The 27,806-nt window shown below is 41.3% G+C and overlaps 1 protein-coding gene across 2 annotated transcripts; it reads left to right on the forward strand.

Moving 5' to 3' along the window:
* Positions 1–27,806, forward strand: Nucks1 (nuclear casein kinase and cyclin dependent kinase substrate 1). 2 transcript variants are annotated; one of them, XM_052736872.1, is made up of 7 exons: positions 1–175; positions 10,570–10,619; positions 13,689–13,794; positions 16,467–16,522; positions 20,585–20,737; positions 21,579–21,725; positions 22,657–27,806. In XM_052736872.1, the coding sequence occupies exons 1-7, from the start codon at positions 159–161 to the stop codon at positions 22,854–22,856; spliced, it is 729 nt and encodes a 242-aa protein (XP_052592832.1). In that variant the 5' UTR covers positions 1–158; the 3' UTR covers positions 22,857–27,806. The 2 variants fall into 2 exon arrangements, with proteins under 2 accessions (XP_052592832.1, XP_052592831.1); XM_052736871.1 differs by having other exon boundaries at positions 14–175; positions 21,576–21,725.

Consider the following 27,806-nt stretch of genomic DNA (forward strand, 5'->3'; position numbering starts at 1 on the left):
GCCCGACACCAGCAGCCGCGGACTCTTGAGAAGCCAGCAGCTCGGGCCTCGGTAGCAGCGGCCCCGCCGGCCGGAGCGGGGGGGTGGGGCGCCGAGCGCGCGGGGAGGGGGGGTCCTGGTCCTCGGCTCCTCGACTCGGTCGTGCCTCGACAGCGAACATGTCTCGGCCTGTCAGGTCAGTGTGGAGTCCCAAGGCCCCGGGGCGGGCGGGACGGGCTGGGGCGAGGGCGAAGGAGCTGGGCCCCCGCGGGCCCGGAGCCGTGCCCCTGACCGCCACGCGCGGCCTTCTCTCGGGGTCCGCGCGCGTGGGGTGCTCGGCGGCGCGCGGGGGGTGGCGGGGGCGCGCGCGGGCGGGCGGGCGGGCGGGCGGGCCGCCTCCACCCCTCGGGGCCCGGGTCGGCTTCGCGGCCGTCCCGACCTCCGCCCTGGCCCTGGCCCTGGCCCTGCGGGCGCAGCGCGCGATCGGCGCCCCAGTAGGCCGCACCCCTGGGCCCGGCCCGAGCCTGCCGCCGAGCCAGGGACAGCCACGCGCGATCCCGTCCTCCCGAGGCTTGCGGGCAGCCGAGCGGCTTGGCGAGCGGCTTTGCCTCTGCCCCGCCGCCCGGCCCCGCCTCCGTCCTCGGGGTCGCGGCAGGCCCCGCCTCCTGGCCCGGCCTGGGCGGGACCCACGCTTTCTTTTTCCCCTTGGGGCCAGAGTGAGTTTTGACAACTGAGCCCCGAAAAATAAGGGCCGCTGCTTCTCCCCCACCCAGGAGTTCTGGACGAGTTAACCCCAAGTTTTTCTCTTTCCTGCGTCTGCAAATGCCCTTCCTCCGGGGACGTGCGCGTTGACCGCGCGACCCAAATCCCGTGTGGTTCTCGTTGCCCCTCACCCGCGTACACGTTCCGGATACTTCTGTAGCCAACCCTCTCTTTTCCCGAGTGACGTTAATCGTAAAGGGACTACGCTCCGCTAGCGATCAGACGTTTATTCACATGGTTCCAAGAAGTTTTCGGTTTCCTCTCTCTCGGTGGGCGCCCCTTTAATCTTCCAGGGCTGTTGTATGCAATGTGCCTTGGGTGGAGGGGGTGTGGTTTAGTCCTGTCTGTTGAGGCCTGAGAGGGCGGGATGGGAGGGGGGGAGGGAGGACCGAAGTCAATACCTGTTACTCATAAAGGAATGGCTCCTTTGCCTAGTGTCTTCTAAATAGGTAAAGATGTAGTCCTTGAGTGTTTTTACAGTTGTCAATTCCAAGTTTCGATATCAGAAGTATCTTAATACCAAAGAGGTTTGGATCTGGCAACGGTTTTGTGCCCCACCATTATGTCTCCTGACAAGATGATCTCCTATTGGTGGTAGTTTGGGACTACATACTCCTCCCACGCGCGGGGTGGGAATGCCGAGAAGCAGTTACCTACCTGCTTGCTTTTTCCAGTTTGTTTGAACCCGCACCTCCAAATTACCATCTCTTCTGTGAGCTTTGCTGCCGTTTGGGGAAGTAGTCGGTATCTTTCAGGTTATAGTGAGTACTTTGGGGACATAAAACTGAGTGCCATCTACTCAAGATATTTTAAGATTAGGACACAGACAGTATTAAGCTTTTCTTGTCACTTGGAAGCAATTACTATAGTAGTTTACTCCCTTTTAATTTAAGCACGCTGTGTTTTGGATGCTTTTATTTTAGTGAGTTGACATATCTGTCTGAATTTATATCTGCAGGACAATTACTTTAGGCCTTAGATTCAAGTTAATTGTGTAACATACATAGTTCAGATGTTAGGAAGAAAGTGAGGTAAACTCGGGGGTGGAGGGGTGCTGACTGGCAGCTTAACTGGAACCTGGATAAAAGTGAGGTCCCTTGTGTCGTACATTAGTTGGGACTAGAACACGGTTGCTTTATTTTTTCCCTTTGTTAAAAACAGATGTATTTGTTGGGGTGGGGGCTCTCACTGTATAGCCTTGGCAAGCATAGAACTCTATCAAGACCAGGCTGGCTTCAAACTCAGATCTGAGACACCACTCCCAACTTAACTTTGTAATCAACCACCTGTCCTGCTAGTCTGGGTGGCTGTTGAAAGTTAAATTAAGTAAAGATACCTGGAATGAAACTTCTCTTTCCCGTTCATATTGTGCATGCAGATAGGGTGAGGGCATGAGCTTGTTTTAATGCTAACCAACTCCAGATGACAGTGGAGCTCACCAAAAGTGACCCCTTATTCCACAAAACAATAGTATTGTTTTCTGAAATGACTTTTTTTTTTTACTCAAAGGGAAGAAAAAAATTTTAAAGCACATAGCATGCCCCCCCCCTTTTTTTTTAAACTTTCAGAGTGCTTTCATGACTCTTAAATCTTGAAAAGAAAGAAGGAAGATGTTGCTTATAAGAGATGAGAACTGGCCCATCATGGTGACACACACCTTTAATTTTAGCACTTGAGGCAGAAAGCAGGTGGCTGAGTTCTAGGCTAGTCAGGGCTATACAGTGAGATCCAAAAAAAGAAGAAAAGGAGTATGGAGAGATGGCTCAGGGTTTAGAGCACTGGCTGCTCTTCCAGAGGGCTCTGGTTCAATTCCTAGCACCCACATGGCAGCTCACAACTGTCTGTAACTCCAGTTCCAGGGCACCTGACACCGTAACACAGACATACATGCAGGCAAAACACCAATGCACATAAAAAATAAATCTTAAAAAGAAGAAGAAAAGATGAGAAGGCTCAGAGTTACTGGTTCATCCAGGTTTCTTGGTCTAGTCTAGTAAGTATATGTCCTGTCTACTGAATGAAGTCACTCAGATCAGCACTTAGGACTCCTTTGTAACCTAGCTGATTTATCGCTCTTTATTCCCTTTTAAAAACTCGATTTTAATTTTTTTTTTAAATTACATTTACTTGAGTATATGTGTGTGGATATACATACCACCTGTCTGGTTGAGGTCAGAGAACAACTTACGGAAGTCAATTCCATTCTTGTGGGTTCTGGGGACTGAACCTAGTCTTGGCACAAGTGCCTTTAGCCCCTGAGCCATCTCATTGGCCTTGGTGTATTTTTGTTTTGTTTTGTTTTAATTTTTCCCTCTGAGATATGTGTATGTATACATACACGTGTGCAAAGAGACCAGAAGCAGACATCTTGTGTTTTCCATCACTCTTTGAGGTAGGGTCTCTACCTAGACCTCATGCTCACACTTTCTAAATTGGTTAGACAGTGAGCACTGGGACCCTCAGTCTCCACCTCTTAGAGTGCTTTGTTGTTGTTTGTTTGGGGGTATTTTGTTTTTTGAACTGATGTCCTACATAGCTTCAGGCTGGCCTCAGACTTGTGTAGCTGAAGATGACCTTAAATCCTGCCCTTAACCTCCCAAATGCTGGCATGTTTGGTTTTGGGTTTTGTTGTCAAGGTCTCTATTCCCTGCCCTCCCATACACTACACACACACACACACACACCACACACACACACACACACACACACACACACACACACACACTCTTCTTTGCCATTACTTAAATGAAAAAGTATAGATTTATAAATTGATAGGATGTTACTTTTGTTTGTAGTTGTGATTAAAATTAAGTTTTTCAGGATTGTTGTCTTTTCAAGGAAAATTGAAATAATGTCTGAATTCTAAAATTTAATATTCTTTCTTAGCAAAAAAGTAGTTTAAAGAAGACCCTAGTTAAAGGGGAAATTTGAAAATTGGAGAGATTTTAGAATTTAACAAACAAGTACAAGGACATACTTAAATTTAGAATCCCATTAAATGTACTTACAGATGAGCCTGTTTCCTTTTTTTTTTTTTTTGTTCTTTACTTACTTCCAGATGTATGTGTACCTGTGAACAAGAAGTGTGACTTTAAAGAAACTTCTTTCTATAGACTTAAGTTTTTAAAGCATCAGGGATGTCTTCTAAAGCCAGGTGTGATGTTGTGTGTCTGTCATTCTAGCACTTGAGACTGAAGCAGGCATACAGAAAGTGCAAGGCCTACATGGCCTGCATAATGAGATTGTCTCAAAATAAAAATAACAGAAACTCATGATAAATTTTCAAAGACTTAGTAAGGGCTGGGCTTCGTTTTATAAAAGCATAAATTATTTAACACCCACCCACCCCCATCCTTACAGGATGGTCTCTATGTAGCCCTGGTTGGTCTGGAACTCACTATGTAGACCAGGCCCTGAAACTCAAGAGAGCCACCTGCCTCTGCTAAGATTAAAGGCAGGCACCATTGTGCCCTGCCTAAGAGTGGTACCTATTCTTAGCTGCTGTGCCATCTCTCCTATCTATGAGACAAATTTTTTAAAATATGAATTACAAGAGAAATTTATATTGTCTGGTTTTCTACTGCTGAGTTATACCTTTACACCCAAATGTATGCTCTTAAAATGTTCATTTTACTGTTTCTGACAGTCTCATGTATAGCCAGCTGGTTTATAACTTAGTATGTAGTCAAGGGTGGCCTTGGGTTTCTGTTTCTTCTTTCTGGGATTACAGACCTATGCCAGGTCTAATTTATTTATATAGTGCTGAGGTTTGAACTCGTGGCTTCGTGCATGCTGGGCAAGCACTCTACCAAGTGAGCTATCCCCAGCTCTGACTTACTTGTAGATGGACAATCTTATGCACTAAAAAGTTCACTGATTTCAGTAAACTCTTTGCTGTTTTGTTTTTTTAAATGAGGCAGACGTAGCTTACTGGTAGAGTGCTTGGCTAGTGTGCACGAAGCCCTACATTCTACCCCAGCATCACAGAAGGGAAACATAAAAGGTTTATTAGAGCAAAAGAATTCTGTGAAAATGCTGAGTTTTTATTTTAACAAGGGTTTTCAGTTTCACATCAGGATCTTGGAAGATGGAGAAACCCAAACAGAATGAATTCTCAGACGGATGGGCAAGTGTTGTAATCTTTCTGTTCTTGGCCTATCATCATGTTCTTGTCTTTTTTGGGGGTGGGGGGATCTATTTTATTCTTTTTTTTTTAAATATTTATTTATTATGCATACAGTGTTCTGCCTGCATTCTTGCATGCCAGAAGAGGGCACCAGATCTCATTACAGATGGTTGTGAGCCACCATGTGGTTGCTGGGAATTGAACTCAGGACATCTGGAAGAACAGCCAGTGCTCTTAATCTCTGAGCCATCTCTCCAGCCCCCCCTATTTTATTCTTGATGACATAGGTGAGGACTGATGGAAGGCTGATGACATTTGCAAGGATAGGAAGTTGGGAGAAATATAATATGTTGAAATGGTGTGAGGGACAACTGAGATCTTGGATTGTGTTAGCAACATAAAGCAGAATTAGTAGAGGAAGGGTGTACCCCTTATTTATTCCCCTCTCTATCTTTTATGAACTACATTGTTAGATTTACTGTGGGCATTCCTGGACAGATTTTACTTTATCTATTTTGTTTGGAGGAAATCAACTAGAGTATCAAGAAGGTACTTGAAATACATGATGAGTTGTTAAAACCATAGTGTGTAGGGGCTGGGCATGGTGGCACATCCTTTTAATCCTAGCACTGGGGAGGCAGGCAGACAGATACGGGAGTTTGTGTTCAGCGTTGTCTACATAGTGAGTTACAACAGAGGGGCTATGTAGGGACTGTCTCAGGAAGACAGATTCAACCAACTGCACAAAATTTACTCTGAAGGAGAAAAGTGAGGTTAGCATAAATGTTAAGGGCTGCTCTGAGATAAAGGGATAGGGTTAGACAGGGTAGTTGTGGTAGGTGAGACTACATGACCTAGTCAGTAGATGGTAGAGACAGGTTTGGACTCCCTAGGAAGAACCATTTAATGAATGGAATTTTACCTTGGATCATGAGTGTTTCTTAGTTCTCTTTTGGGATTTTGTTGACAAGATTCAAGGTTGGATAAGATTGTTTAGAATTCAGTATCGATAACAGAATCTGCTGAGTATCGATCTCTGTGTCTCCCTAATCACTACTACCAAAGTCTGGTAGGTCTTTATTTTTACTTATTTATTTTTTGAGACAGGGTCTCTCGTAGCCCTAGCTGTCCTGGAACCTGCTATGTAGACCAGACTAGCCTCAGAACCCTGCCTCTTTGACCCTTACATGCTGGGATTAAAGGCATGGGCAGCCACACCTGGCTAACAATGTTTAAACTTTAAGAAGCTTGCTGTCGCAAACGAAAAATATATTGAGCCAGGTTTGATGGTGTGCTCCATATTTCCTCTACAGAGGAGGCTTAAAGTAGAAAGATCACAAGTTTTAGACCAAAATAGAGGAAGGGTTGAAGAGATGTCTCAATAATTAAGAGAGCTTGCTGTTCTCCCAGAGGACCCTGCTCCCCACAACCCTCAGGAACTCTAGCACTAGGGGAGTAGACACCCAGACCTCCTGGGCTCTTGCTTGAGTACCTGCATACATGTGACATTTACTCCCACAAACAAAAATACCACTTTTGTGGCCATAGGTCATCAACAATTTTTCTTCTAAAGGTAAAAGCAAAAATCTGGAAGTGTCTCTGCAGTCTGCTCCACCCCCCCCCCCCAAATGGCTCTTGAACTACTTTGGTAGAATTCCAGTTGAAATATGTGTAGATTATAATCAGCTTTGTACAAGACTATAAATGCCTGAAAGATTGTGAGCTTAGATGTGTTAGAATACAGTTTTCTCTGTTATTTTCTATTTGCTGTTTTTCTTTTAAAATGCTGTTTATGCACCAATAAATGACTCCAAGGCCCAGGAACAGGTTTGTGGCCTATAAGTTGAAAGGCATTGCTCTGCAGGATCTCATTCATCTGATAAATGAGATGTTGACCACCAACATATATGTACGTGTGCCATTTGAGTGTCTTGTGCCAACAGAGAGTGTTGGACCCTCTAGAACTGGAGTTACAAGTGGTTGTGAGCCACGTGACTTGGGTGCTGGGATCTGAACTCAGCCAGTGCTGTTGATTGCTGAGCCGCCTCTCCAGCCCCCAGAAAAGTCAGTTTTTTATAATAATTAACTTTAGGATAGAAGTAGCAGTGCAGTAAAGCATTGGTTGAACTGTAGGTTGTTTTAAAGTCTCTTACTTAGACTTAATTTTAAAAAGACTATGTTCTCCATGGTGCAAAGTTTAAGGTCCTGATAATTAGATAGGATTTGCAATGGACTGTGTTGTTAATTCAGCTTTCCTTACGAAGATTTCAGACAGATGTGCAGACTTGTTACAAAACATTAAATTCTAGGCTTGGTATTGTGGTACACAATTTTAATTCCAGCCCTCAGGAAGCAGAGGCAGGTGGTTCTCTATGAGTTCAAGGCCAGCCTGGTCTACGTGGTGAGTTCCAGGCTAGTCAGAGCTACATAGTGAGACCCTGTCTGTGAAAACAAAACAGAGCTAAGTTCTATGGCCTCAGTTCCATTTTTCTCGTAAAATTAAGGGAGTTAAGTGAAATAATTTTAAAACATGGCAATTTCTAACTCTAAAACAATGTACTCCTTCATTCTTCAGACAGAATACTTTTTTCTTAGAGCAGACAAAAATGATATTCCTGGTATGTGAAACCAACATTCTCATTCTTTAAAAAAAATTATTACATGTATTTGTTTGTGTGATAGGCATGTGGGTGGACACATGTCATATTGTGCTTGTGGAGGCCAGAGGACAACTGGGAGCCGTTCTCTTTTCCACCATGCTGGTCCTAGAGATTGAACTCAGGTCATCAGAGTTGGTGACAAGTACTTACCTATTTTACCAGCCCTCAACCTTCTGTCACTATTTAGTAGAAAGAAATTGATAATTATAATTAAAATCCTATTGTCTTTTGTGGGGGTGTTGAGGCAGCATCTTATGCAGCTCAGGCTGCCCTTCAGCTCACCTGTGTAGCTGAAGATACTGGCGTGATTCTCCTGCCTCTTTACCTCCCAAGTGCTGGGATTATAAATTTGTACTGCTGTGCCCCACTTTTAAAATCCTGTTACCTTTAAACTACTTACTATGTTCAGGACCGAATAGTTCATTGTAAACAAGCATTCCCACCCCATTTTATCTAGGGTGGGGAGCCACTAATAAGACATTCTACTAATGACTTATACTCTGGCCCAAAGGGTACATACTTTCCTTTGTATTTAAGGCAAATATATCTTTCTAATTATGTGTGGGTATGTGCATGTGGAGTCCAGAGTAGTGAGGAGGATTCTCTCAAGCTAGAGTTAAAAGAGTTGTGAGCCACCTGCTGGGAGTGGAACTGGTCAAGAGCTACTTTAGCCACTGGGCAATGTCTCCAGCCCCACTCTAGAAGTTTGTATTCCTCCTGCTTTACAGTTGAAAAATGTGGTCAGTGAGGGGGAATCCCTTACTCAAGGACAGAGAACTAGTTTGTGGCCAAGCCCTGATTGAGTTTTAGTTCAGTCATCTGTGCTATGTTGAAATGGTGTATTTGTTCACGTTTCTGGTAGTTATTGTTTAACTGGAGAGTTAGTTCCATTTGGCATTTAAATAGTTTGAAACTAGGACTCTGTAGCTTAGTCCACCTCAGACTCTCTTGACCTTAACTGCCTTCACTTCCTGGGGGCTGGGATGACAGGTGTGTGTGTCACCATTTCTGGCTCTGTATTAGGATTCTGACAAGACTTTTCTGTTGTTTTGGCTAGGAATAAATAGACTGTCTCATGTCCTTGTACTTTAGTAATCCTCCTCTTAAATGTTAGGTTTTGATCATGGTAGATTTTCAGCTTCTAGTTTGACAAGAACGAGTTCATTTAAAAAAAAAAAAAAGTACTTTAGCCCTACAACACCGGCATCCAAGTACACTTCTCAAGTTCCTTATGTCGAATGCTATATATGACCTGTGTACCTCCTCCTGTATACTTCAAAATCATCTCCAGATTTCATAGTTTTCGTAGAACAAAACAGAAGGCAGAATTCATTGGTTATGTGTGATGGTACACATCTGCAATTGAGCAGAGGAAGCAGGAGGATTCTGAGTTTGAAGTCAGCTTTTTTTTACATAGTGAGATCCTATCTCAAAACAAAAAGCAAACACCCAAGGTAGGCACCCCCACAACCACCTACCTCCAGCTCCAGAGGATCTGAGGCCTTCTGTCCTCCATGGTACCAGAACATATGCGGTATGCATGCACGTGAATAGATAACACACACACACACACACACACCACATCCTTTTTCTAAGCATCTTTTGACTACAGCAAAGTTTTTTCTTCTAAGGCTTAGTCTTATCATGATTTGGGAGTGTTACAACTATATTATATCTTAAAAACTTTTTTTACCTAGCAGTAATCTTGTTTTATCAAGTGATTGTGTATATAACAGTAAAAATAAAATCATCCCCCCCCCCAAAAAAAAAGGCTGGTAAGTGGTAGGGTATTCAGGAGGCAGGGCAGGTAGATCTCTGAATTCTAGACCAGCCAGGGCTACATGGTGAAACCATGTCTCAAAAAAAACAAAAAAAAAAAATAAATAAAAACAGCCAGGCATGGTGTCAAACACCTTTAATCCTAATACTAGGGAGGCAGAGGCAAGAGAATCTCTTGAGTTTATATAACCAGGTTCCAGAACAGCCAGGGCTGTTTAATACAGAAAGAAGGTGGGGTGGGATGTGTAAACTAACACTTAAAATTTTCGCCCGTGAATGTATATGTGTTGTAGGCAGACTTTTCTGCCCCACCAGCCACTCTCCAAAATAACCACACAGAGACTTAATACTAATTAATGAATTTTCAGCCAGTATCTTAGGCTTGTTTTTTAGCTGGCTCTTATAACCTGTTTCTATTAATCTGTATGCTGCCCCAGGCTCATTTACCTCATGTTTGTACTTCCCATGCTGCTTCTCTGCCTCTTGGTGACTCCTCAGACTCCGCCCTTCTTCCCAGTGTCCTCCTAGTTTGGCTCTCCAGCCCAATCTCTTCCTGCCCAGATATAGGCCAGTCAGCTCTTTATTAACCAGTAGAGTAGCACATATTTACAGTGTACAAAGATTGTTCCATAGCAATGTATAATAAATGTGTATAGAATGTCTATTTATAGTGAATATGTATGTGTGGTGAACTCTTGCCTGTTCTGTTCTGGGGAGGTGGGAAGTGTAAACCTGGGGAAGAACAGTGTTCAGCTGTCACTGAGGTAAGTGGTATAAGTTTGAGAGTTGGTTTTGTCTGTTTATTTTATTTTTTGTTGTTCGTTGTTATTGTTTTGAGGCAGGGTCTCACTATTTCACCGTGTAGGCAGACCAGGCTGGCTTAAAACTCTTAGAGATCTGCCTGCCTTTCTCTCCCAAGAACTGGAATTAAAGGCATGCATCATTACACCTGGCTTGAGAACTATTCTGTTTGTAAAACTAAAATGTGTATTTTTTTTTATAGTTTGATAAATCTATTTTATTATTACATTTCCCTTTGTAAGCCTTTGTCTTCTAGTATACAAGAGCAGTTTTCCATTTCTTACATAAGAAAAGTATTCATTTTCCCCATTGAGTTTCGTATTATAGGATGAGTGTGAGATGCATAAAGCTCTAGCATTTTACCCTTCAGTTCACCTCTACAATGTCACTAAAATGTGTATTCTTGATGTCCTAGAAGTCATACATTTTTTTTTTAATTACTAAATTTGTCTCTTTCTGCAGAAATAGGAAGGTCGTTGATTACTCACAGTTTCAGGAATCAGATGATGCAGGTATGTTTGTGATTTTTACAAGTCATGTGTTGTACTGACAGAACTGTCAGCTTATGTGCTTCTTGTCATGGTTTTAAAAGTACCCAGTGATCTGTGTCAAAGAAAACAAAACTTGAACTTACCCATTTTCTTTGAGATAAGGTTTATTACATAGCCTAGATTGTCCTTGAACTCAAAATGCTCTTGCCTTAACCTCACAATTGCCGGATTGCAGGTGTGTGCCACTATGCCTGGCATTTAGCTTTTTCTGTAAATCATTGAAAAAAAACACCTGATTTTTTTCTTATCTGGTTTTAGGATCCAAAGGTTAAATGTCCAGTAATTTGTGATGCAATATTTATTTATGTAAAATGCCTACTGCTAGTTAAGCACAGTAGTATGAGCCGATAATTCAGCTATTCAGGAACCTGAGACAAATGGAGCACATGAGCCCAGGAATTGCAGACCAGCTGTGACATCAGAGCAAGACGCTGATTAAAAAACGAGAAAATTGGGGGTTGGAGAGATGGCTTAATGATTATGAGCATGGCTGCTCTTCCAGAGGACCTGAGGACCTGAGTTTAGTTCCCAGCAACCGCATGTGGCTCACAACCATCTATAATAGGATCTGATGCCCTCTTCTGGCATGTAGGCATACATGTAGAGTACTCATACATAAAATATAAATAAATAAAATTAAAAAATAAAAAACAAGAAAATTGTGCTATTGTTGCAGTTATTATCACAGAAAAATCTGTGCCTAAAGAAGTTACGCTTTTTGCATAATGAAGTAATATGCATCTTTTTATTACCTTATTTTACTTTATTAAATTTTTAATATTATTTTATGTTTTTGAGTGTTTGCCTGCATTTATGCCTGTGTACCAAGTGTGTGCAGTGCTCTGGAGGACATGAGAGGGCATCAGATCCTGGAACTGGAGTTATTGCCATTGTGAGCTGCTGTGTGGGTGCTGAAAATCGAACCCTGGTCATCTGGAAGACCAATCAGTGGCTTTAACTGCTGAGTTCCAAATTTTGCTTTATAAAGATAATGTGCCCTTTGAGAAGGCTTGGAAGATAATTAATTGTACTACATGCTGGGAACTGTTATAAATGTTTGTGTTTAATGGGTTGATTTTTAGAGCATACTGTTATGGAATCTCCTGTTTCATTTTACAGTTAAGGAAACTGAAGCAGAGTTGATCCTTATGTCCCTTAGCTGGCATGTAGCTGTTTTGACCTTTTTCTTTTTGACTTTTAAAAATGTAGTTAAGGGCCTGCAATATGGCTCAGCAGGCAAAGGCCTTGGTGCCCAGCCTGACAACTTGAATTTGATCTCCAGAATGAACACGATGGAAGGAGAGAACCGATTCCTGCAAGTTCTCCTGTCTTTTACATGTACAACCTGGCAGGCATGCTCACACACACACAAATAAGTATTTGGTTGGTTTTTGTTTTGTTTTGTTTTTAAATGTGGCTAGGGGTCATTTTTGATTTTTCAAGACAGGGTTTCTCTGTGTATCCTTGACTGTCCTGGAACTCGTTCTGTAGACCATGTTGGCCTCAAACTCACAGAGATCCGCCTGCCTCTGCCTCCCATGTGCTGGGATTAAAGGTGTGCACCCTACTACCCAGCGTGGTTAAGGGTCATGCTGTAGAATTTTGGGCACTGCTCTTATCTCACTCACTTAGGTCTATTTTTCTTTTCTTCTTCTTTTAGTTATTTTTAAGCAGCAGAATATGGTACACTAGTTAAGAGCATATACTACTGTTGCAGAGGACCTGAATTCAGTTCTCAGCATGCATGAGCTCATACACATAACCACACACACCCTCCACACACATAATTAAAATAAATGTTGCTGATAATGCTTAGGATGTTCTGTTAAGGAATTCATAGTGAATCCAGTGATTCAATAGTCACTGAAGTCCACACTACTTCTAGTTTCTCACCGTGGTGTGTGGGAGTGGTGCTTTAAGGTGAGGTCTTCCTATGGGGCTTTTACAATTGGAGGTATTTTCTTAAAGTTATAAGTATCCGGAGTGCATTATATATTTAATACTTGAGTTTAAGAGTAATGTATGCCTGGGGGTGGTGGTGGTGGTGGTGGTGGTGGTGGTGGTGGTGGTGGTGGTGGTGGTGGTGCAGCAGCATGCCTTTAATCCCAGCACTTGCGAAGCAGAGGCAGGTGAATCTCTGTGAGTTTGAGTCTAGCCTGGGCTACAAAGCAAGTTCCAGGACAGCCAGGACTGTACACAGAAAAATCCTGTCTCAAAAAACTTTAAAAAAAAAAAATAATTTACTAATTTACTTGATCTAAGATTATAGATTTTAGATTTTTTCTAAGACACATAATAAAACCCATATTACTAGAATTTTGAATAAATATGAAGATGTTGAAACATAGGAAAATCATAAAATAAATGGGAATGGTATAAAATGACAAGCTGTGGTATAAATGTATAAAATGTATGTATATAAGGACCAGACAATAATGTGTAAAATGGGATTAAAATAGGTGGGACTGGGGAGGAATTTTAAAGTTCTATTTTTAGTTGTATGTGCTTGCCTGTGATATGTATGTATGAGTGTGGACATATGGAGATTAGAAGAAAACTTTCTTCTGGGTATCTAAATCAGGTTTCAGGTTTGCACAGCCAAGTGCTATTAACTGCTGAGCCATCCTGCTGGCCATTTTAAAATTATTTATTTTTGTGGTACTGGAGATAGAGCTTAGCCTCCTGCATGTTAGGTAATAAATACTCCTAGCCCGAATTTTCTAGAGTGCGTTTTTGCTTGTTTTGCCTTCATGTACATGCATGCCTGGTGCCTGTAGAGGCCAGAAGAGGGCATTAGATTCTCTGGAACTAGAGTTGTGAGCCTCCATGTGGGTGCTGGGAGTTAAACCCCAGGTCTTCTGGAAAAACAGCATGTGCTCTTAACCACTGAGCCATCTCTCCAGCTACCCTTTTAATTAAAGAAACCATGAGGGAAATCTGGTCCCATTTATTTAAATAGTATGAGCAGTAATGTGTGATTTCAGCATGTAAACGTCATAATTAACTGAATTTGAAAAATTGCTTGTTTAGATGAAGATTATGGAAGAGATTCAGGCCCTCCTGCTAAGAAAATTCGATCTTCTCCTCGAGAAGCTAAAAATAAGAGGCGATCTGGAAAGAATTCACAAGAAGACAGGTAGGAGGCATCATTGTTTTTTCTTCCTGGTTACATTGTCAGAACTCTGGAATGAAGGCAGTTTGTGAGCTGTAACTGGGTGAGGTTTCTACATGCAGTCTGTGTTTCACTTTGTGTAGGCTGTGCTTGTAGGTCTGCAGGTCCGCCTCATTCCCAGAAGCAACTTGGTCTGAACTTTTGGTAGAAGTGATCTCCAAGAATATTTTTTGCTGTTTCCTCAAACTTAGGAGCATAAGCCAAAAGAATGTTTTAAATTTGTAATTTGTTATCCAAGGTTGGTAGTGACACTTCATTGTGGTGATCAATAGCAGAACCATTACTAAAGCTTGTGGAATTCTAAGCTCTGTACCCTGTTGAATTTTACTCTCAAAATGAGTCTGTCTTGTTCAAGAAATCATTTTAGATACTTGCCTCTGCCTAATTTTTTTTATTGTTTTTTTTCTTGTTGTAGTGTTAAGAATGGAGCCAGGACCTTACATGTCCTAGACAAACATTCTCCAAACCTCTTCCTTTAGTTTTACAAATATGTTCACATGAATTGCAATTTAACTGTAACATAACTACATTGAGATCATCTACATTGAGAGCAGGATGATAGAATTTTTCTCCTGGTTTTCAAAGTGAACACACACTTTTCAGAGTGTATAACTTTAAGACATGATGATGATGATGATGATGATGATGATGATGATGATGATTATGATAATGATAATGGAAGAATATTAGTGTCAGGCTGTATTGTGCTGTTCTCATAACACATCTGTTAGGTTGAGGGGTTCAATGAAAGAAGCAGGGGCCAGGCGGTGGTGGCGCACACTTTTAATCCCAGCATTCGGGGGGCAGAAAAAAAGAAGCAGGGTGTTAATAAGCAAATAGACCAGCAGATTTTGAAACCATACCTGGTGGACCTCAAATTCCACTTTAACCATCAGGCTTATACCACTTCCAGGTGCTCCTATTACATACAGATAAGCAATTCAAAGAATGAAATATTTCTCAATCATTGTAAGACTCATGGTGGCTGGAGAGACGGCTCAGTGATAAAGAGCATTGGCTGTTCTTCTAGAGGACCCAGGGTCTATTCCCAATGTCCACATAACAGCTCATAACTCTGTAATCCTAGATTCAGGGAATCCAATGCCATCTTCTGGACTTGATGGGCACCAGGCACACATTTGGTGCACAGACACATGCAAAGTACCCATATACATGAAATAATAATTTTAAAACAAAATTAGGACTCCTAGAATATTAAAATCACTGTAAATGTATTCATTTACTGAATAGTTTTTGTTTGTTTGTATATCTAACTTCTAATGTTTTTAGTAGAGAATTTCAGAAATGTGATTTGTGAGGAAATCAATATTATGCCACTGGGAGACAGATCTCAAGTTTAGAGTATATCTCTCTTACGTAGTTTTAAATAGCCCAACTCGGGTTGGGGATTTAGCTCAGTGGTAGAGCGCTTGCCTAGCAAGCTCAAGGCCCTGGGTTCGGTCCTTAGCTCCAGGAAAAAGATAAATAGCCCAACTTAGGAACTTTTTTTTTTATTATATTCACTTATATTTCTCCTAAATATGAACCATTTATGGTCTTATATTGTCTCATCAGTGTCTATATCTGGCCTGAATTTTTTCTTTGTTGTTTGTTTTTTGGTCAGGGGTCAGGCAGGATCTCAATTAGCCCAGGCTAGCCTTTAGGTTGATCTTAAATCTATAAGCCAATGTTTTATTGAGTTTTCTATTAATTTCTACTTAAAAATTGGGTTTTTCTCTGACTTTGCTTATTGAAATAGCCAGAGAAAAGTCATACACTTGATCATAAGTTCGATTTATAAACTTTTCTTTATTGTTTTTAATTTTGTTTGTCGTGGCCCTGGAAAGAAGGATTAAACTGGGCCTTGGCCTTGCGGTTTTTGTTTGATCAAGATACTTACTCCCTTTCCTGTTGAGTCTTGGGACTCAGTTTATTTTTCCATGAGGAGTAAAATTACACCTATTCACTAAGCATCCCTGTAAGGTAAGGGAATAATGAAGCAGTTTCATTCCTCAGCTTCTGTTTGAACTTTTTTGGTTTTTCGAGGCAGGGTTTCTCTATGTAACCAGATGTGAGTGTCCTGGAACTTGCCCTGCAGATCAGGCTGGCCTCCAACTCACAGATATCTGCCTCCCGTGTCCTGGAATTAAAGGTGTGCGCCACCACCGCCCGGGCCCTGTTTGAACATTTTATATGTGAGAGGGGTACTTTTCAGTTCTGATATTGGAAATGTGATCGCAATTTTTTTTTTCAAGAGAAGAGTCTTTTGTTGTTGTTGTTGTTGTTGTTGTTGTTGTTTGTTTTGATGTTTTTTTGAGACAGGGCTTCTCTGTGTAGCCTTGGCTGGGTCTTAACTTTTTAAAGACAAAGCCTCCTGTATACCAGGCTGTAATTGAATGTACAGAAATCCATCTGCCTCTGTCTCCCAAGTGCTGAAATTAAAGGCATGTGACACTATACCCAACTTAGGGTTCTGTTCTTCAGTTCAGCCTGGCCTAAAACCACTGTGTAGTCCAGGATGGGTCTGCGCTGTGTCAGTCCTACTGCTGGAGTACAAGTGTAGCCACCCTGTCCATCGATCATTTAGACTTGGAGCTAAGACTCACAAGCATTTTCTCTTTCTTTTTTCCTTACAGTGAAGACTCAGAAGAAAAAGATGTGAAGACTAAGAAGGATGATTCTCACTCAGCAGGTAAACTATATTTATTGCAGTAGGAATAATTCATATACTCATTTATTAACACGGTTTTGTATGTCAGATACTTTCAAATACTGGAATTACAGGAATGTTTATATTTTTACACAGGTAATATGTACCGGTTATTTTCATGCAAAATTGAGATTAAGACCTTTTTATTATGGTGGCTGGAGAAATGGCTCAGCAGTAGAGCACTGGCTGCTCTTCCAGGGAACTGGGGTTCAATTCCCTGCACCCACATGGCAGCTTAATCTGTCTATAGCTCCAGTTCCAGGAAACTGGACATCCTCATACAGACATACATGTAGACAAAACACCAATGCACATAAAAAAAATGTTTTGTTGTTTGAGACAGGGTCTCACTATGTGACCGTGGCTGTCCTGGAACTCATATGGACCAGGCTGGCCTCAAACTCAGAGATCCAACTGCCTCTGTTTCTTCAGTGCTGGGATTAAAGGTGTGTGCCACCATGCCCAACTGCTGTTCAACTTTTATATGAATAAAGAAATGACAGCAAACCAAGTAAATATCATTTGAAATAATAGCCATAGAAAAAATATTTTGTAAAAAAAGAATTCATGTGAATCAGGTATGGTGGAATATGCCTTTAATACCAACATTCTGGATGCTGAGACAGGAGAATTGCTGCAAAGTACAAAGCCAGCCAGGAGTTACATAAGGAGATCCTGTCAAAAAATTATAGAAGGACTAGAGATGACTCACTCAGCAGTTAGAGTGCTGGCTGCTTTTACAGACCCGTGTCTGATGGCTTACCGCTTTCTATATTCCTTGTTGCTTCCGGCTATTTTCATTTTTACCAGTGTAATATGCTTTGGCATTCATTTGCTTTGTGAGCCCTAATTTGAGTTTCTTACCTTTATTAAGATTTTTAATACTTCAAAATGTGTGACTCTGTGCTTGTATTAAGCGCAACTTTTGCCAACTCAATTTTAGCTTAGGGTTTGCCATAGTCAGCTTTATTCTCTAATTGTCTCTAGATGAGATCTTTGGCACTAGAAATGGTTAAACATTGACCATGAAGTGGGGGAGAGCCTTGTAAGGCCCCAACCATAATTTAGGAACTCTGACAGTTAATAGTTACTGGAAATTGGCCACTGGTAAGTTGCTCATGCTCTAATAGAAAGCCTCACGCCCATTCATATATTTCACATATGAACAGCACTAATTGGACTTACTGGTTTATTAAAACTCACACACACCATGAAATTAGTATGGATGTGTGTTGGGAGTGACGGGGAGGTGGGGGCTGGGTGTCAAGTAGTAGGCGATAGATGAGATCAAAATGCATGCTGGGCAGTGGTGGCACACCCCTTTAATCCAGCATGGAAGGCAGAGGCAGGTGAACAGATTTGAACAGATTGAGAGTTCCAGGACAGCCAGAGTACACAAAGAAACCCTGTCTCAAAAAAAAAAAAAAAAAAAAAAAAAATCAAAATGCATTATGTATATGTTTTTATTCTCAAAGAGTAAATAAAAGGTGCTATGTTTTTGGTTTGGGGGTTGTTTTTGGTTTTTGTTTTTGGCAGTTTGAGACAGGGTTTCTTTTTGTAGCCTTGCTGTCCTAGAACTAGCTCTGAAGACCAGGCTGGACTCAAACTCAGAGATTCACCTGCCTCTGTCTCCTGAGTGCTAGGATTAAAGTTGTGTGCCACCACTGTCTGGCCTCTGTTTTTATTTTAATGTGTATGAGTGTTTGCTACATGTATAGGTTGTACCCTGTACATGCCTTCTGTCCACAGAGAACAGAAGAGGGTGTTGGATCCTCTGGAGCTGGAGTTACAGATGGTTGTGAGCCATCAAGTAGGTGCTAGGAACTGAATCTGGGTCCTCTTCAAAAGCAACAAGTCCTCTTATTTGAAGAGCCAACTCTCTATCACCCTGGGGGTTTTTTTTGTTTGGTTGGGTTTGGGTTTGGGGTTGTTCGTTTTTTTCAGAAGAAAAACAGGCTTATGGGACTGTTTTAGAAGTATGATAGCTAAACCTTAATAGAGTAGGGAAGCCTAAAAGTTCAGTAAAGAGCCTAAGTAGAGACTGGTAAAATAAAGCTTAGTCTAGAGCGGGGAGGCTAGCATCTTGGCCTTCATTTAGCAGACTAAATAACTGTATTAATGAAACACTAATTAATTCATTGTAGTATATTTTTATAAACTTGTCCTCCTCGGACTTTTATCTAGCTCATTTGAATGTGTTTTTAAAGATTGCCCTTTGCCTGTCTCTAAATTGGAAAGGTCATCCAATCCATTGTAAGGAGTGATAATTTAGCATTGTTTTTATATGTTTTATATCTTGGGATAAAGATAATTGGAAAGGCCCCCTTACTGCTTCTATTTTAAAATATTTTTCTTACTTTAACTTCTAAAACCAGTAAATGTAGATTGACGTGTAATTGATAATTTTAGGATTAAACAGTTGTAAATTTAAGTGTTCATGTTTTAATTCAGCTTTGCAGTTTTTGAAAACTACATGCCTATGTCAGGCATGATAGATAGAGGCAGGCAGTTCTCTGTAATTTTGAGGCCACCCAGGTCTTTATATATTACAAGTACATTTATTTTTAATTTAAGTTGGTTCTTAACATTAGCACTCTATATTTTGCAAGTTTTTTCTTTTTTTTTTAATTAACTTCTTTATTGATTCTTTGAAAATTTCACATCATGCACCCCAATTCTGCTCACTCTCAGTCCCCCCTTAATCCCTCCCTCACCCCTGCAGTGCCCCATACCAAAGAAAACAAAACACAGTAAACAAGCAAGCAAACATAAGAACAAAACAAACAACAAGCCTTTGTTTCTCTCCTTCTTTCCCGCCTCTCCAACACCTCTTGATTTGTCCTGATGGCATTGAGGGCCTTGGTGTCCCACATAGTACACCCTTTTGTCCAGTCAGCTTTACTAGCACATGTTGTTACAATGAGTCACCGGTCTGGTTCAAGGCCTCTGGTTTCTGGTCCACCGTCATCACTGGATCCTCACCGGAACTCCTCTGGGATATCCTGTGGCTGCCCCAAGTCTTGGAGATCCTGAGGGTATTGTTCTACAGAATCGGTCCCTTCACAGGCTCCAGCAGGTCCTAGATGGGGTAGATGCTAGGATGGGTCACCCCAAGGCCCAGCTGTGGGCCTGGGTGGTACCTGAGCTGGTCAGTCCAGGCCACTGGGGCCACCCACCTCAGGCAAGGGGGCGGAGTCAGCTCCCCTACATCCATGCCCTCAGGGTCGGTTCACCCTCGCTGGGGTTCAGCCATCTCTCTCTTGCTGTAATGTCCAGCACACAACCCCAACACAGCCCCAGGAGGCGGCCCAGACCAGTGGAATCAACGTGGCACTTGTTGGCAACAGGAACCCAGATATGGCCCTTGGCAGCAGCCCAGCAGGGACATCACCATGGCCCTCAGCCTACGCACTACCTTCACTATGGTCCCAGGTGGCAAACAGGCCTCCAACATCAGCCTACTCCTCACCATCTGCATTTTTTTGCTTTATGCGTCTTTTTACAACACATGGACCATTCTGCTCCTCTTTATCTCCCATTTCTCCACCACATAATGGCTTATAATGAGGCCCACCTGACTGCTGCAAGGCACCAAGGGGGCCCATGGATGTCTTCCTGCCAGCAGGGCCTCCTGCTTGATTATGGCCCCCACAGACCCTGCTGGAGTTTTCTTTTTTTTTAAATTGGTCTCTATATAGTGCAGATAGGTCTTGTACTCTTCATTCTCTAGGTGGGACTATAGATGTATACCACCATGCCTGGCTTTAAGGATTTTTGTTTGTTTGTTTTTTGGTTTTTTTAAGACAGGGTTTCCCTGTGTAGCTCTGGCTATTCTGGATCTCACTCTGTAGACCAGACTGGCCTCAAACTCACAGAGATCCACCTGCCTCTGCCTCCCGAGTGCTGGGATCAAATGCGTGCACCACTACTCAGCTACTTTAAGGAATTTTTAAGGATAGATTTTATTCCTTTTTTAATGAAGTTAAGCTGTTACTCTATCCTCTGTCAGCAGACTGTTGTATCACAGTAACTTTTATATCGCAGATGACAGTGAAGATGAAAAAGATGATCATAAGAATGTTCGCCAGCAACGACAGGCAGCGTCAAAAGCAGCTTCTAAACAGAGAGAGATGCTCTTGGAAGATGTTGGCAGTGAGGAAGAGCCAGAAGAAGATGATGAGGCACCATTCCAGGAGAGTACGTGAAGCTACCAACTGTTCTTTGTTTGTTTAGACAGGCTCTCCTGTAGCCCGTGTTGGCCTCAATTTATTGTATAGCTAAGGATGACCTTGAACTACTGGTCTGCCTGCAGCACCCCTTCCAGTTTTATAGAGAAGTGAGGGTCTAACCCAGGGCTTTGTGCATGCTAGGCAAGTACTCAGTGGAGTACTTTGAGTCAATGGAGCTTCATCTGCGGTTCTGTCCTTCTTTGCAGTTGTAGTTAATGACCTTAGCGTTTTCTAAGATGCTAAATGTTTCATTCAGTTCCTTGCATTAAGCAGATGCTACCAGTTAAAAGATAGAACTGTGTATCTTGGTGTGGTGTGACACACCTAGAATCCTAGCACTCAGGAGGCAGAGGCAGGTGGGTCTCCTCTGGTTTAGAGTGGTGAGTTCTAGGACAGCCAGAGCTACATCGTGAGATCCTGTCTCTAAAACAAAACAAAAAGATAAAACTAAAAGGATAGAGACATGGCTTAGCTTTTCCTCCTCCAAAGGATCCAACATCCTCTTCTAGAGCATCCCTAACACTTGTATATTTATATAAGTGAAAAATTAAATTTTTTTGTTTAACAAATCAGTAGAATTTGGCAGTAAATCTATCCAATCCTGAACTTTTAAAAGGAGTTTCTTCCTACTCCAAGATATTGTGTCCACACTATACTCATTCTCCAGTGGGCCAGGGCAGCTCCAACCCGGTTGGTAGTGGACCTCTTGTTGAGTCCAGTCATTCTCAGCACTCACTCTCTCCCTCTGTTCACTTGGAAGGATGTATACATTTAAGTTGGACGTTGAAATTCTTCTTTCCTCTCAGAAGATTCTGGCAGCGATGAAGACTTCCTGATGGAGGATGATGACGACAGTGACTATGGCAGTTCCAAGAAGAAAAACAGAAAGATGGTTAAGAAGTCCAGACCCGAGAGAAAAGAAAAGAAAATGCCCAAGCCCAGACTAAAGGCTACGGGTAAGGCCTGTGAAAGTAAACCACATTTCTGCCTTTAGACTTTTTAATAACTAAACTTCTCAACATAGATTGTTCATTGTTGGGAATTCGGCATTGGCCTTGGATTTGGTAGAAGTACAAGAAATCCAAAAGGCTTTCACATTTGCCTTTGGTCCCTTCAAGACTGCTGGGGGCTGGAGAGATGGCTTGGTGATTAAGATGATGGCTGGTCTTCCAGAGGACCCAAGTTCATGTCCACAGCTAATAGGCACCTACACACATGTGCATACCCCCCCCCACACACACAGGCACACACATGTTCACATAATTAAAAATAATAAAATCTTGAAAAAAGTAAAAAAAAATGGGCTGGCAAATGGCTCAGTGATAAAGAGCACTGGCTATTCCTCCAGAGGACCTCAGTTCAATTCCCAGCATCCATATGGCAGCTCACAACTGTCTATAACACCAGTTCCAGGGGATCTGGCACCCTCACATAGACATGCATGCAGACAAAACACCAGTGCACATAGAAATAAATATAAGAAAATAAAAGAAAAAGAAAAACTGTGGACTTGGATTCCTGAATATGGGAATGACACAAATCAGGCATAGTGGCCTCTGTGCTCACGTAGTACTGACTGCTCTGTGGTTGGTCCCAGCAGCCAGGGAGGGCCTCTGTTCTGTCAGATAAAACAATACTGACAGTAAAATCAAAACCACCCTTGACAATAAGGATTCATCTTTTGGGTCTTCAAGCGTTTTTCTGCCAGGTACTTTCCTAGTTGGAGCTAGTTTATTAAATCAGAAGTCTAGATTTGCTTATAGTTTTATTCTGGCAAATACAATTCATGAGTTTCTTACTGTTTAAACTTTTACTCATCTCTTCATACCATGGTTAAGGCATTTTTTTTCTCTTTCCATCTCCAAATTGTTACTTTCTGTATTTCAGTGACGCCCAGTCCAGTGAAAGGCAAAGGAAAAGTGGGTCGTCCCACGGCTTCAAAGGCATCAAAGGAAAAAACTCCTTCTCCCAAAGAAGAGGATGAGGAAGCAGAAAGCCCTCCAGAAAAGAAGACCTCTGCAAGCCCTCCACTTGAGAAGTCTGGAGATGAAGGGTCTGAAGATGAAGCCCCATCTGGGGAAGATTAAAAGTGATGTTTGGGGAGAGATTTTATTAAAAAAAAAAAAAAAAGGAAACCTACATAGGACACGGTTTGGGCTGTGGCTTGACTCATGGGCTTTCAGTGCTATTTCATTTGTCTAAAATAATGTTTCTATCTCTCTTTCTCTTTCACTCTCAAAACTATTGTATGTTGAAATGTTTAAGTTGCCATTTTGTCTAATGGTCTTCTTTCTTTGCCAACCCCTCCCTCCCCCTCTCCCAATGAAAGCCATGTCAATTAATCACTGGGTTGACTGCTTGTCTTTGTATTTTTAATGGAAGTTAGGAATCCCACAGCTGTAAAGCAATAAGATTTGAGATGGACGCTATGGAAACTGCTTTTTGCTAAAGAATAGCAACTTGAACAATAATCAGAAAAACTAGGAAGGTTTTAGTTGAAAATTATTGTTCTTTTTCCTGTACTTTTGACAGACCAGTTGTCATTTAACATGAGCTTATATGTCTAAAGTGTAAATGTCAAAAAGAATCATGACTCTAAACTTAGGCTGATGAGGCAGTTGGAGATGAACATGAATTCTGGGTTGTTAACTCACGTTATCCTCTGGGTGTGGAGGGAATAGACTTCCTGGAGCTTGTCTGCAAGTGTGGGCTTTCTTATTTTATACTTGTTATTCTCAGAGACTTGGAGCCAGTGGTCCTTTTGTCCCAATAACAGTCTTTTTAAACAATGGGCCACCAGAACCCAGAATCATCATTAATTTCATATTTCATTCATGTTTTCATCGATTCATGTTTTTTAAAATATATATATATTATATATATCCTGTTTTTTTGGATAGAATTTTACCACTGATCAAAAAATTAAAAAGATTCTCTAGAATTTTGATGACAAGATGAGTGTACACCTCACAGTGCATTTCTTTATAGGCTGATGATGTTAAAGTTTTAAGCCAATAAAGTTTGAGTTAATGTGAAGCTAAAATGTAAAGGATTGAGATTTATCCTTTATGCATACAGATAATTGAAATTCTTTTATGCTATAAATGTTTTCAAGGGCCCATGAACCATGCCGGTTTTATTTGGGGATAGAAACAGTTTCCTTTTGATATTTAAATCTTTTCTTCATAGTAACATACTATGATAACACATCTCACAACTTTATCCTGCTACTTCAAGTTCTCGAAGTTCTACCATGGAATATTATTTTCATTTACTGACAGCATGGGAGTATGTTAAATGCTGCTTCCATACTGTGGAATTGTTTTGCCTCTTAGTTGTTCTGAGCCCCTCCTTTCTGTTCATGTTTCTTAAAGCAAGAGCAGGATTAGTGAACTATTTTAGGGTGCCTTTGTGCCATTGATAACAGTCTAGACACCTTAACAGAGCATCAGGACATAGATCTATAGGTTTGATCCTCCACATTCAGATCCCATGTACCAATAGAAGCAAAGTTTAGGGGTCCTATTATGCTACTAAATTAAAGATTTAGTGGAATTAATTTCTGTGTATTTTTCTGCACTTAAGCTGACTTTGCTCCCTCAGTATTCTGCTTTTGTGTTTTTTAAGTGACATGTTTGTCTCAGACAATGTCATTTTCTTATAGGTGTTCATAGGACAAAGGGTTATTTAAGAAATATTTTTACTCAAGTTTTTAAGACACTTTAAAGAACATTCTTAGATCTGCTTTAAAATAAATAAAATAAATAAATAAAACACCTAGTGGCAGAGAGTCATTTCAACCCTGCACTGTTAATAAATGAGTATTAAATATGGCCAAAACTAGAAACTTGAACATAAGTGGTTGGATTATTGTATTATGGAATGGAAGTAGAGTTGTGAGCTGTGTCGTGGGGTATTTCAGATTATCTGTTTGCTTTAGTGGGCTTGCTCAGGTACTCATCCTTAAGCAAAGAGGAGACTCACCGTTGTTTCCACCAGGCATCTCTCCCTTTTAGGGGTTTACAACTCAGTCTTACATTCCTAGTGATGTTTGGGCTTCTCGTAGGTCATGCTTCATGAGAATTTGTGGGTAGGGCATCTTTCAACTTAGCCTCAGTTTTTAAAGTCTCTTTAATATATTAATCTGCACTAACCTCTGATTTTATCTACCTGTAATTGAGAAATAATACTGTCTTGTAGGTTACTTGTGTCTGATTGGGCTTCTTGTTTAGAGGCCCTTTTAAAACTAATTCATTAGCTTGAAAAGTATATTTTCTAATCACAGGCTGGTTAGATTGATTGGTGTCTCAAGTGAGCACACGGGCTCTGAATGAATGACCTTTGCTTTCACTTCATTGTTTATAACACTGTCTTCCTTCAAATCATGCATGCAAATAGGAAGACATTTAATGTGACTCAACTGGAAACAGGTGCTTAGCAGTTAGGTCTAATAACGACAGCAGATAGGTCACAGCTGTAGGCTCTTAATGACTGGCGCTGGGCACCTCCGTGGCTCACTGTCTGCCTTTTTTCCCCCCTGTGTGCCTATAGTGAGGTGGTAATGCATTCACTGTCTTGCTTTGCAGTGCTCAGGAAATGGGGGTGTTCATTTGAAGGTGCCTGTCTGTTATCGCGTCTCTGCTGGGTTTACCTCTAACGGATTGCAGCAGCTTTGCTGGCTAACACTACAAGTTCTCAAGGCTCTTTTTAAAGCCTTTCTCTTCCCCCACCCAGAAATGGAAGCCTCTGTCTCCCCTAGTGGTAACGTACTGCTGCTTTTAACCCTCCACCTCAGATGGATATATTTTAAATACCTCCCACTCAGAATTAACCTTACAAAGAAAAAATTAATAGTAGGATGTTTCTTCTAGAATGGTAAGAGAATCAATCCCCCACCAAACACCTTTTCTTTAAAAAGTAAAACAAAACACAGCATTTTGTGTGCCCTAGGCTGCCTCATTTAAACTCCTGTTTGGTTTTTTTCAAAACAACTTATATTTCAGTCTTAAAATACTTCTATTTGGTACTAGTTCAAATAGCGTTTTCTTCCAGATAACCAATCAGTAGTAAAATTTGAGGTTATAATCTAGTAAGATTTTTGATGGATATAGTCAGCTGAACTTGACTTTTTTTTAACATGGTTTTACTGTGTAGCCTGGCTGGGAGTCCTTCCCCCTCCACTCTTAATACTGCTGGGAATAATGCCACCATGACAGGTGACACTTTTTTAAGATAGGTTTTTTAATTTTATGACCATGAACGTGTAGGTGGCAGGTGAACTTTCAGCCTACAGGTTGGAGAGGGGAGTAGTGTAAACAAACTCAGGTTTAGGGGCTGCTACAAGAGCAGAATTTAGAAGCAACGGAAAGCCTTGTTGGTGTTGTGGAGTGAGTGTCTGTTAGAACAGTTCTTTTTACCTGTAGCACCGGAAGCTACACTGAATACGTTGCCACCTGTGAATGGGTAGGAAGAAATCCAAGATAGGCTCTTCATGGTGTTTAGAGGGAGATCAAAAACAGGCAGTGAGCACTTCCGCCAGAGGGAACTTAAAGCCACTGGTTGCTCCTGGGGGTGGAGTATTGTCATTTTCTCTCCAGAGGAAGCTGCTGAGTTACTTGAAGATGGGGAGTTTATTGGGTTTTTTTTTTTTTTTAGTATTGGGATGTCAAGCTATCGATAGCCATGTTCTTATTTCAATCTCATTTTCCCTTTGTCTTAGGAAACAAAATACATGATTCTGAATATCAAATCCATTAATTATACTTTGGTTTAAAGCCTAATTCACAGTGGTGCTGATTGTAATAACCACTATTGGGGAGGGGGGTCCCATATGCCTATCTATTGCCATGCCAATGAGTAACTGAACCGGTGACATCTGTTTGAGCATGCTCTACATGGCTGTAGAGCACCACAGTTGTGCAGACACTTTGTATATCGGGTGAGGGAGGGTTTTCTAGATTTGGGGGGAGGGTAAATTGGGATTTTTTTTTTCCTTCCTTTTTTGATGGGTTGGGAGTATAGTACTCAGTCATGCCCTAAAAATAACATGTATAAAACCCTGAAGTGTGGTGTGGGTGTGGGTATGTGTGAGTGTGTGTTTGTAAATGTCTGGCAATTAAACCTTTGTCTTCTGGAAGTTAGTGAATTTTTTTCCTTTTTCCTCTGGAAGTATTTGTTACAAGATTTGTAAATAAGAGCTCTACGTAGTCGGTTTACCATGGACATGTTGCAGCAAACCTTACATGCTTAATTCCTGCAAGGAGTGACTTACCAGGTTACGCAGCAGCCACAATCTCAGTAATTGTTTGCCTTGATTCATCTTTTAGACTTCATTTGCCAGTTCTAAAACCTCCCAGTCTTCCTTGATTTTAGTCCTTAATCTTTCATGTTCTGAGCAGGAGGAGTCAGAGAGCTAGCCTAACTGTAGCCTAGGCTATGGCCTGAGAGCCAGGCATCCTTTTTTTCATATTGCAGTGTGGCTAGACACATGATCAGACATCAGAGGGTTGGGCATTCTTGCAATACCTTAGCAGTGCTGAAATGTGCAGCACGGTACTAAGGAAGTTAAAGTTTGAATGTAACCACTTTATTTAAAGCTTTTTTCCTTTAATTTAAATGAAACCGAGTTGAAGTGAACATGAATTTGTTAACCATGTTTGTGAATTATAGATGCAACATGCATTGGTAGAATTGTGTGATGGTCTAATGTGATACTTCATTTTTACATATCCCCATCTGTATGTATCTACATAAAAAGAAACTCTTGCTTTGCTCTGATTGGAGGATTTCCAGGACTGCTGTCTTCTCCTGAACTTTGTTTTAAATATGTGTTTCCTTTGCTTGTATTTTGTATTTAAAAAAAAGTAAAAAAAAAAAAAGTACCCCATATTGTTGAGCATGTTGGCATTGTCCCCTTTATTTTTTTCTCTTTTTGGGGACATATGAAGCAAGTTATTTTCTGTATCTTTCTTTTCTTTTGTAAACGTTTTGGTTTGTTTTGTTTTAAAATGGCTTTATAAAAGGGCTTTTGTAACCCA

This window comes from Peromyscus californicus, unplaced genomic scaffold (assembly GCF_007827085.1).
Source record: "Peromyscus californicus insignis strain IS unplaced genomic scaffold, ASM782708v3 Scaffold_14__1_contigs__length_90479793_seg_2, whole genome shotgun sequence".
Classification (NCBI taxonomy): Eukaryota; Metazoa; Chordata; class Mammalia; order Rodentia; family Cricetidae; genus Peromyscus; species Peromyscus californicus.

Excerpts from the sequence above, each read along its gene's own strand:
- Nucks1 (XM_052736871.1), top strand. Across the intron at positions 16,523-20,584 it reads GGATGATTCTCACTCAGCAG|ATGACAGTGAAGATGAAAAA; the intron begins GTAAACTATATT and ends TTTATATCGCAG. Across the intron at positions 21,726-22,656 it reads GCCCAGACTAAAGGCTACGG|TGACGCCCAGTCCAGTGAAA; the intron begins GTAAGGCCTGTG and ends TCTGTATTTCAG.